An 11,366-nucleotide genomic window follows, 5' to 3' on the forward strand; every position below is an offset into this window, starting at 1 on the left:
CCACTAAAGGATGCTCAGCCTCCAGACAACTCACTTTCAAGGATGAGTACAGATGCACACACACACATACAGACGTTGGTATCCATTGAACAGCTTTAGCTGGACTGCAAATCCCATACTGACTTCCGGCAGATGCTATTTACTTTACAAATAGATTATTTTTTAAATCCAAAATGAGGGAAGTGCATCTGGCGAGCGGCGCAGACGACTCATCAGCCCGGCATTAATTTTATTTTCATTGTTTTCATTTCACAATGACCCCTGACTGGCCGTGTGTGCCTTTGTGTGTGCGTCCCTGACTGGTAAATATCCCCTGGCTCTAAGTCTGGCTGCCTAACACTGCTGCATACATGTTATATAACTAGACCTTCAGAGCAAACAGCTTCTCAGCAATAGGTGTAATGGTCACCTCCATGTTCCAGCATGGACCTATTCTGGATAACAGCATATGAATAATGGAAGGGAGTGAGGATAAACGCCACGTCTAGTACTCTGTCAGAGAGATAGACCATGAAAAATGCATTTCACAGACAAAATGTTGATCAGTCATTCACTGTTGCATGAAAGGCTTTTTACTTTGAAGCTTCTAATTGGCAACCCTGCAGGGCTGATAAAGTTCAGAGAAAACTCCAGCTGTGCTGTTTTACCTCCAAATCCATCAATGATTCCTAATGGCCATTTAAACACTAAACATCCCTGACATAGTGCTGCCAGTTCCATATAGACTACTTAAAATAATCATTCAAAAATGATTACTGTGAAAAGCTATGGTGGTGCATTTTGTAGGCTGTTGGTGTTTTTCCACTCCCAGCATGCTGTACATGCAATGTTGGGTAAAGTGAAATATGAAAAAACAACAACAACAAAAACAGTGTGAGTGTGTGAAATCATACACAACAAGCTCAGGGGTCCGCCTGAAGACACTTCAATCTTCAAAGAAATCTGAAATCTAACTGTCAATGCATGCTCCCTCTCTCCCTCTCTCATTTAAGTTTAGAGATGGGGGCTGGAGTGATGTCACCTCACTCCTGTGTGGGCATTCATTCCATCAGCAGTGTGTTTCCAAAGGGATGCTGTTCGCCACAAGCAGCATTACGCACAGGGATGTGACATAAGAGGAGCGCCTTTACTCGTGGAGTCGTTGGATTTTGGACTCTGTTTTTCTCATAGTGATGTTTTCGGAACCCTCTATGCTCCTCGGGAGAATTTTGAACACATATAATGAAGGATTTGCTGTTTGGAAAACGCGTTCGTGTAGGTGCTGCATTTTATGTAGGCAGCACTCTGTTTACTGAGCAGGAGCGTTACGCGCAACGTATCTCCATGTGTTAGCGGACGGCAGCTCGGCGCACCCAGCTTCGGCTGTTTCGGAAAGGAAAGGGGTGCAAAACAACAAACATGATACGAAAGGACCGATTGGAGCCAGAATGGATTTAGCCCAGTTAAATGTGTTGTTGGAAAACGTTTCCAACGATGAGAACACCACCGACGCACCGTTCGGCTTGCCTCACACGGGGGTTGCCACTGCGCTCATCATCCTGGTGGTTACTGTGATCATCTTGGTGACCATTGTTGGTAACGTTTTGGTGATTGTAGCGGTGCTGACCAGTCGGGCTCTCCGTGCGCCCCAGAACCTTTTTCTGGTCTCTCTGGCATCAGCGGACATCCTGGTGGCCACGCTGGTCATCCCCTTCTCCCTCGCCAATGAGGTGATGGGCTACTGGTACTTTGGGAGTACATGGTGCGCTTTCTATCTGGCTCTGGACGTGTTGTTTTGCACCTCATCCATCGTACACCTGTGCGCCATCAGCCTGGACCGCTACTGGTCCGTGACAAAGGCGGTAAGCTACAACCTGAAGCGGACACCTAAGCGCATCAAGTCCATGATCGCAGTAGTGTGGGTAATATCTGCTGTCATCTCCTTCCCTCCTCTTCTCATGACCAAACATGATGAACGGGAGTGCGTGCTGAACGATGAGACCTGGTATATCCTCTCCTCCTGCCTGGTGTCCTTTTTTGCCCCTGGTCTCATCATGATTCTGGTTTACTGTAAAATATATAAAGTGGCCAAGCAGCGCTCCTCCACCGTGTTCGTGGCCAAGAACGGCCTGGAGAGGCAGCCCTCTCAGTCCGAGACCTGTTTCGTCAGGAAGGACCGGTTCGAGACGGAGAGCCCCAGCAGCCAGAGCTCCGGCAGCCACCAGCAGAGACAGGGGGAGCTGGATGACATCGACTTGGAGGAGAGCTGCTGTCCATCGGATACTAAACCCCGCAATCATCGCTTCACCAAGCGGAGAAAGGTGGAGGGGTCAGACTGCTGCCCGCCCCAGAACTGCCGGCTCTCCTGGGCATCAGCCCGGGCGTTACAGAACTACCCAGAACAGAAAAACCCAGCTGTGCGCCAACAGCTGGCCGCGGCCAACAAGACAAAAGTGGCCCAGATGCGCGAGAAACGTTTCACCTTCGTGCTGGCGGTGGTGATGGGGGTGTTTGTGCTCTGCTGGTTCCCCTTCTTCTTCACATACAGCCTGCATGCTATCTGCAGAGACAATTGCTACATCCCTGCTGCACTTTTCAACCTTTTCTTTTGGATTGGCTACTGCAACAGTTCTGTGAACCCAATAATATACACTATTTTCAACAGGGATTTCAGGAAATCCTTCAAGAAAATCATATGCAGAACTTCTAAACGCACATAAACACAGAAAGGGATCCTGAAACAAATCTGTTTGGTCTCTTTCACTCAATCCTGGGAAGGAATTATATTATTAAAACTCATTTCTTCTTGACTGTTTCCCCTCCCCAAATTCATTTTAATGTAACTACCATCACATTGAAAAAAAAGAAAAGTGTTGCATTTAAAAGTATGTGAATAAAATGTTAAGTTGAGCAAAAAAAGGATATATTTAGTGTGTCAGTTTTGCAAACTTGATGCAAACATCAAACACAGTCAGTTATTTAATGATTAGATGCATTAATGCAAACAAGTTGTAATATATAGGTCGCTGTATAATAAGTCCTGCAAACCTTTGAGCATAGAAACTCTATATTGGATCAATCTTTTGTGCTGCAGCAAGCAGCAGGAAAAAACTACTTCAGGGTAAAGTCATGAATGTAGCTGGATTGCCTTGCCGGCGGCTGTCTCACAGCGGGTGTTTCGTGTCAAGATAAAAAGAAGATTAATCTCCAGTATCTATAAGATATGAGCATGGGGATGAGCAGGCGAGCAAGTGTTGCCTGAGTGTGTGTGTCATGGAAAAAATTAAACAAAATCCTATGGATCAAATGATTTCAAGGTTTATCTTCATATGTAGGGTGCTGCATTGTAAAAAATGCTTGGCATTATTAAAAATAAAACAGATAATACACATACAAACACCCATAAATCTCTGCCTGCTGCAGTTCCAGCAAGGCCTCTCAGTCATTTCTTATCAGTGAACCCCCAAACTTACGTAAGAGTCTAATCTCACACCCTCACCGCACCATCACACCACCTCACACCAGAACAATGGAGAAGCTGGGACCGGTGTGTGCAAAATCTATTGGATAAATCTGTACATTTCATTTCAACACTTCACAATACCTCCGTATTTTATGAGTAAATATTTAAATCATGCTGGATTGATATTCTCTGAGTCCATTTTCAGTATCACGGGGCAGAGATCATATCAAGTTTATATTGTTCAGCAAATATTACTTTCATAGTGTTGTAAAATGATTTTTTAAATTTAAATTTTACAAATAAAATGTGACTGGTACGAAGAAATAAAATAAATTCCAGTAGATTTTACTGGCATCCCTGTAAATGCCAGAGAACGTGACACAGCCAAAATGGACACAGTTATTGCAGTAAGAGCTGGACCTGAGTCCAGCATCAAATCTCCTTGGTTCAATAAGAGAGCTTAATATCTACGAGCCAAGCTTCAGGCTGTAATCTGCTGCTTTTTAAAGCTGTATTACTGTAGAAAAAGCAGCGCTACAAATTACAACTTCTATCCTTTAAACTTCCCATATCCTAAAAACATGAAGCAAGAATTCACAGCAGTAATATATAAAGTTACATACATCCATGGAGGAAATGTGGTTAGATTCAAGAGTCTATTTGTGCTGCAGAGCAATGCTTCCCATACAGCCTCAGACTGTGGTTGCTTCATGATGCATCTGGGATATAAAATGTATGTGAAATGTTGAATATAGAAGTTCCTCTGGAGAAACTTAGTGAGAAGAAGGCTGACCAGCTCCATATCAGCCTATTGTCTGCATCCTGGTGCTGGACAGATACACTATTTATATCCTCTTAGGAATGTCTTCAAAGAACTCCTACGTCTCACTGGCTTCTTGCCAAAGATAATAACCCTGTTTGAGGGGTGTCATGCTTAAAAGGATTTTTCCCCCCTCACGTTTAATGAAGTGTTTTTTGTGAAGTGTGCCTATATTCATGAGGGTGATGTTGAAATATTGTCGAGGGAAACAAAAGTGAAGGTGGTTGCATATTTCCTTTTCCTCTTGACGTGCTGCAACATTTTATTCATGAACAAAATTAGACAGTCTGTGAGAAGTGTGGCAGCTGAGGGGATGGAAACTTTATCTCAAAGGGATTCACAAACTCTTGAAACAAATGAAATGTCTGGGCTGAGTCTTACTCAAAGGACGAGGTAAAATTAGCTTTGTATCTTCATGTTGGAGAATTACTGAAATGAAAGTCATGTTAATTGGGACTTCATGTTGTTGTGCACATTATGTAACTTAATTTCTCTAGACAGGACAGTCATCACTCCTAACCTGTTGCATTTCAAACTATGATGGAAATATTTCCATGAGCACCTGTATGTAATTTTCTTCCTGATAGTATACTGATTACTATCTGACAACAACTCCCTCGTTAAATCTCATTCCCCAATTCAATTATCTTTCTAATCAACTGCTCTGTTGCAACACAAATGGAACACAATGCTTTTAATCAGCTGTTAGTGTTTTCTGTTACTTTGAGTCATGTATAATCTCCCGGGGCATGTCTCCTCACACACTTCAGCTCCGTTACATCTTTTGAATCCAAACTAAGGGAACGTCATGCAGAGCATGCTCATTTTCTGTGCTCCAACCAAAAAAATGGCACAATAGGCCATTTTTAAAGACCCATATTTAAGTGAGTGGTGACCTCTAGTGGCCGAAGAAATATGACGGGAGCAAAACGGGAAGTGAGGAAATGCAGAATAAAGACCAGGGAAATCCAACTGTTGAGTGGGCTGGTGTTTGTGGCCTGAAAGTTAAATGAGTGTTTTTTAATTATTTAAATTAAATGTAACAAATGTACCTATGTCAAGTTCCACAACACATGCATAAAGATGTCCCACATACATCCGAAGTGATGTAACGCATCTTATTTTAAGCCAAACTACAACTGTTTCCTAAATCCAACAAAGTAGTTTTGTTGCCTAAACCTAACCAAACTGCTGCCGTTTACATTGTTAACCACATGTTTAAAATAACAACCGTTATGTTTAGGTATAAGAACATGTTGACCTTCTGAAACTGGTAGGGGCGCTAATTTAGGAACCTGTTAGTTGTATTCAAGCGGCAACCTCTGGGTCTAAAAAGTGAAGCCAATGCAGAAGTGCCTTCAACCTGCATTCTTTCTAATGGCCAGCAGGGGGCAACTCTTCTGATTGCCGAAAGAAGTTCAAATGAGCGAACTATGAGAAAAAGAACCTACTTCTAACTCGATATATTAACGTAGTAAACATTTTCCCAACTCTATTCTAAGTTTATGGTCTCAATTGCTAGTTTCAAGTCTTCTTCAATACAGCATGATGTTCATTTTGTAAATGATGGTCCCAGTTAGACTAAAATAGACGATAAACCAGGGTATGCTTGAGGGCGTGGCAATTTTTTGATTGACATGTCGATACCGCAGCTGTGTACCCCTGTGTGTTTTAGTCTGAGAACTTTGACCGTTTCACAGTGTGTTCTGATTTCATGAAAGTTAATTGTAACATTTTGGTCGTCGAAAAATGTGTTGTCCAACGTTCAGCTGTAATAAAAGACACTCTAAGGAGTCGGCTGTTCATTCTGAATTATGGGTGCACCCTGCTAACCAAGCTAGCTGTCTAGCATTAGCTAATAACTTAGCATCCTCTTCCCCAGCTCCACCCTCTCTTCCAGATACGGTCATTTCAGCCAAAAGGCCAAACTCAAGGCTTCAAAACTGTAATCAACAAGCCTGTGGGTGATGTCATCGTGACGCAATCCACTTTTTTTATACAGCCATATTAGAGGGTATGAAGAATCGACCAATATGGACGTAAATGTTGGAGGACTTGTTGTCATTTTCACTTTTAAAAAAAACACAACTCACAAGATTAAATGCAGATCCCTTACAATCCTTCACTATTCATGAGATAAATGTTATGCCAAGTGCTTTTTTTCCCAGGCAAAACGAATGTTGTTTGTGCTCAGCTGATTCCACACCTCTCCTACTGAGCTTTTATTTCTCACAGACTGTAAACAAAGTTGGAGACTAGTTCAGGAAGAGAAGCAGAGCTGTGGCGACCCTCGACCTCCCAAAATCCTCTTGTGAAGGCTTAATGAGAGCAACAGACCAACCAAGCTGAGTCAAAACATTTCCTGGTGCGGGATGCCGAGGGGGAGGCTTTATTCAGGCCTGGAAGAGTGGATGGTCAGAGCCTGCTGCCAGGGCGGTTTAGGGTCAACAGTGCACGCAAGGCTATTTGCAGTCACAACAGTTAGAGGAGATGTGGTTATAAATGTTTCAAGATGGGTGCAGCGTCTTAGGACAAGAGAGAGAGCAAGAGCTTGTTGTCCTCTGCTACATTACCTTGTTTGTCAGGCACAATGCGGCATCTGCTGGTAATTGCTTTTCTTCAATTGTGTTTAACAAGATAAGGGTTGGAGGAGAGCAAGGCCGAAACTCACGTCAATCCCAGCTGCGTATCTGGTGAAGAGGAGCCAGTTTGTCATTAGTGTAAATCAGTTGGTGTCACGTCCAAGCGAGGGTCGTCTGCCTCCTGGCCGTCATGTTATCGGCCCGTTCAACACAAACAACCAGCGTACGACTCGAGGTGTCAAAGGAAATCAGAACACTGCAGTGGTAACTTAAAGATGGCAGTCAGATTACTGGCCTCTGTGTGCACACGTATGCAGATGTGTATCCTCCACGCCTCTGCGCTTAAGAAGCTGTCAGGGTTTGATAATGTGAAACATATGCAGCTTTAAAGGAAAAGTAATTCCCATAAAAAGCCAACCATGAATTGATCCAATTAACATGTATTGTCTGTACAGTCTATACACAACAAATCTGAAAAAAGGAAACATCCACAGCAACATTTTGCTCAAGGCCCAACTGTTTTAAAAATGAATTAGCATTTTTTAAAATTCTGAATCTATGAATATGTGACTTGTTTTTTTATGCCTTTAGTAGGCACAAACACACCTGGGATTGAGAGCAGTCATGCTGGGAATTCAAAAATATCGAGAAACAGACTAATGCTTTGTTAGTTTCACTCTTTTCAAGGGATTTGTTGTCAAAAATGAAGATAGCCTAATTCTTTGACGGTGAAGAAATCTGTATGAAAGGAGAAGAACAAGCTGCTCTCTTGTTTGGGTTGATTATACTTGTGTCTGAAACATTTTCGAACAAAATTAAGCTTTCCCCTCTACTGTTGCTGTAATTGAACAAACAGCTTTGGGCTGTGATTGATTATACAGTGTGTTGGGAAACTTTGAGCCCCTTAAGGCACAACCAGGATCCTTAATCTATAGATTTATCTTCTCTCTTGTTCTTTTGTCTGCATTGTTGTTTTGTTATTGTGCATTAAATACAAAAACAGCTATGAAAGTAAATGGTAGCTTTTCAAAGAAGGATCTGCCTCTGTTTCTCAGTTTATTTATTATTCATTTTTCTTCATGGTTAAATATCACATTGTTTAACCCTGGGGCGTCCTGCTCTAGTCTTTAGACAAAAAAGTTTTTGATGCCTAATCAGTTAAATATTTAAACAAACATTATTTCTGATCTACGGAAGCATATTGCATTCACTTGAAAATAAACTCTCTCTGTTTTTCTGAGTAATTTACTTTTTGGTTTGTTTTTCAGGGAAAAGATTTCTCTTTTAAAGAGAAATTTGTTTTCTTAGTTTTTTTTGACTATTTTTTTCTGTTTTTCTGAGTAATTTTCCCCCTGTTTTTCTGACTTTTTTTCAGTTTTTTTGTGATAAAAAATTACTCATCTTACTGCAATACGGTTCCGTACTGATCATAATCACAAATATATATTAATTTCGAGAATTTTCAACCTTTGTTTACATAACTCCAATGTTGTTTTGTGAAAAAACATACAATTATTTTTTATATCCCTATTTTTTTCACAGTTGAGATATGTCAGTGATTAGCAACAATATTGGTGTTTCATTTATTGCATCCTGCTCCTGTATGATGCCATAATATCCTGAGAAACACTAATGGAAACCATGAAAATAGTTTCATATATTTGCCCTTTGCCCTAAACATGAAAAAATGGCTCAATCTGGTGGAAACCGGTTGCCGTGTTTCCATTAAAGTCGAAGAGAATTTGAAACGAAATTTGTAAATGTTGCATTAAATAAAATAGTGTTTGAGAGCGAATAAACAAAGCTGCATAAATTACTTTGGTCAGAAGATGGTGATGTAATGTACTGCTGTAGGCTAATCCGACAGTAAACAGTAGAAGAAGTAGATATTGTGCTATTGGTTGCTTATTGGACTACTTTTGCCACCCACAAGAGAAAATTGAGAGGAATTGTATTCAACTGGGCAATCTATAATTATTATTTTGGGGTTTTTTGGGCAGAGCAGAAACAGCTGATCAGTCATCAGAAAAAGCGTTTCCATCTCCCATTTAGCGTATTGACTATTTTTCTAAAAGAAAAGAAACACCTCAATTGAGCGTAAAAAACTTTTATGGCCATTTTCAAAAGTTTTATTGAGTTTTATTTCCATTAAGCTTTTCCCATGCAAATCTTCCAAAATACACATATAAATTTGTTGATGGAACCAAAACTAGTGAGAAAGTTTGGAGCGAAAACTCTATTAAAGTTTGACATAATAGAATGTATGATAATATCCTGTAAAGACTGCTGTTTTAATGGGTTTCAATGAGGATATTTTTGTTCATGATGGTCTGACTGTCTTGGACACACAGATTATTATAGATTTATTATAGAGCTGAGGTTGAACTTCCATAATAATAATAATAATAATAATAATAATAATAAAAACTCACATCCTTGCCATATGCATGCATGCGAACAGCTAAAATGATCACAAAATAAAAAGCACAAATTATTCATGCTGGTAAAAAATAGTTTGTATGGAAACACGTTTCCCTCCAATATTTTTCCACTTCATATTCAAGTCTTTGCAGTTTCAAATTATTCACCATTCGTCCACTGCATACAGAGCTGAATATTGAAAGGAATTTTTGCAGCTCTTCCTGTGCAAGAAAAACAGATGCTATATAACAGTACAGATGGACGCATTAGGCTTATTTTATTCCTGAACATTGTACTGCTGTTGTTTGTCTTTACACATCAATAGGAGGTATTGTATTCACCCCCACAGAATCTATTTCATAAAGTGAACATGCTTCCTCAGCAGTCTGGGTGAGATTAAATATTCTTTTGTTTCCAGCGGGCATGCACAGGCAATATTCAAATCCAAACAAAACATCCGTGCAGCCGATTCATTTTCTTGGGAAATCTTGTGGACTGTATATCTCTCACAATCTCTGATGGAAGGTTCTATACTTGGTATGCTCCAGTGTGTCCCTCGTTCCTGTTCTGAGGCAGATTAATGGGGTGATGCCCTTCTGGACCATAGTTCATCTCTCTTCCCTTGTGTTTTCTGATCCTGCCATCATGTGTATAAAAATACCCACATGTGTACACCTCCTACACTCCAGATTGCCCTCCATTTATACACATTATGGCATCGCAGCCACGCCATTAAAAGGACACCTGTGACCTGTGATGCTATAGAAACTCTCATATCTAAGAACAGGAAATGGACTGATTGTACCATTAGGTGAAGGTAGGTCTCTGCTGCACACAAGGGTCACAGAACACACAATATTATAGAATAATGTATTTACAATCACATTTGAAAGAACACAGGACCAATCTTTTTCCTGACAATAAAAGTATAAATCCACAGAAGCAAAGCTGCCTGCTTGGCATGTATAAATAGGAATAAAAGCTTTGAAAAAAAAACACTTTGTGTCAAAAAATCAACTGCTTCCAATATTATCATGCGGAAAGAGCTCTGATGCTGGCACCCACAGTCATGTAACTAATATTGGGAGCCAAGGGAGAATGGATATTTAATAAAAAAATAATGAGAGAAACTCTCATCACAGCGTGTGTGTTTCTCTCAGTCTGGAGAGTTCAACTCTAGCGTTCTTCACAACAGCAGCCCTTCAATGTGTACTCTGCTCTGACCCAGATTCAATGAGTTGGAAGGGTGGGTGTAAATACTGAGGGTGTAATTAAAGGGTCCCTGTGTCTGTCTTTGCCTTGGGCCTCCAAGTAACTGTGTGCACCCATTGGTGGGACAGAGGCACTTCACAGCAGGAGGCGTTTGAATCATACAGGAGCTAGAGTTGAAGTCGTCATGAATCTTGGATTCAGCTCAAGAATTCACACTGAATTGGACTCGCAATAAGATGGATGTGAGAGGTATCACAGTCTGCAAAGAGTGAGTGAAAGTGTCTCATTATGGGTTTACAACACACTCAAATTCATCAACTCTCATCTTCATCATTAAGAATCTCCAGTATGCAGTAATACATCAGATTTTTAAAAAGTAATTAAATGTAGAAACCAGTTCAAGCAGTAACTGACTACAAGAACAAAGCAAGTGAGGTTTGTGCATGGAGCAATTTTTTGTTACAAGAGCGATAAGATCTGTCTCATGTGTTCAATCGCAACGCAAGAGCTTTCTCTTGTTGTCAAGCACTTCAAATATATAAATACTTTCCGAAAAGTGTCTATATGTTACTGCTTTGTTGCCATCAGCTTGGCACTGTTACATTGGGACAGCTCTCTGACTCTCCTAATCCTAGAAGAGATAGGATGTTCTTTTAAAGCTACAGTAAGAAGAGGATAACATGCTTTTTACTCCTGTCCCCAAAAGTAGGATCAAGTACGCATTACAGAATTTGTGGGTAGTTGGGACCAATTTTGTGCTGGCACATATTTAGGGGCTTAAGAGGGAGAATCCAGAAGGAATGTAGGCGAAAGTGTTTCACAATTCTTAGTAACAAAGCTATGGAAGACACAGCACCTGCCCAGCGCCAAACAAACACAGTAGGTTAGT

The 11,366-nt window shown here is 40.7% G+C and overlaps 1 protein-coding gene across 1 annotated transcript; it reads left to right on the top strand.

Annotated features, from left to right (window-relative positions):
- Positions 1-1,079: 1,079 nt before the first annotated feature.
- adra2db (adrenergic, alpha-2D-, receptor b) lies at positions 1,080-3,736 on the top strand. The gene has a single exon (XM_059345459.1). The coding sequence runs from the start codon at positions 1,428-1,430 to the stop codon at positions 2,697-2,699; it is 1,272 nt and encodes a 423-aa protein (XP_059201442.1). The 5' UTR covers positions 1,080-1,427; the 3' UTR covers positions 2,700-3,736.
- The last annotated feature ends 7,630 nt before the right edge of the window (positions 3,737-11,366 follow it).

Source organism: Centropristis striata, chromosome 12 (genome assembly GCF_030273125.1).
Source record: "Centropristis striata isolate RG_2023a ecotype Rhode Island chromosome 12, C.striata_1.0, whole genome shotgun sequence".
Lineage (NCBI taxonomy): Eukaryota > Metazoa > Chordata > Actinopteri > Perciformes > Serranidae > Centropristis > Centropristis striata.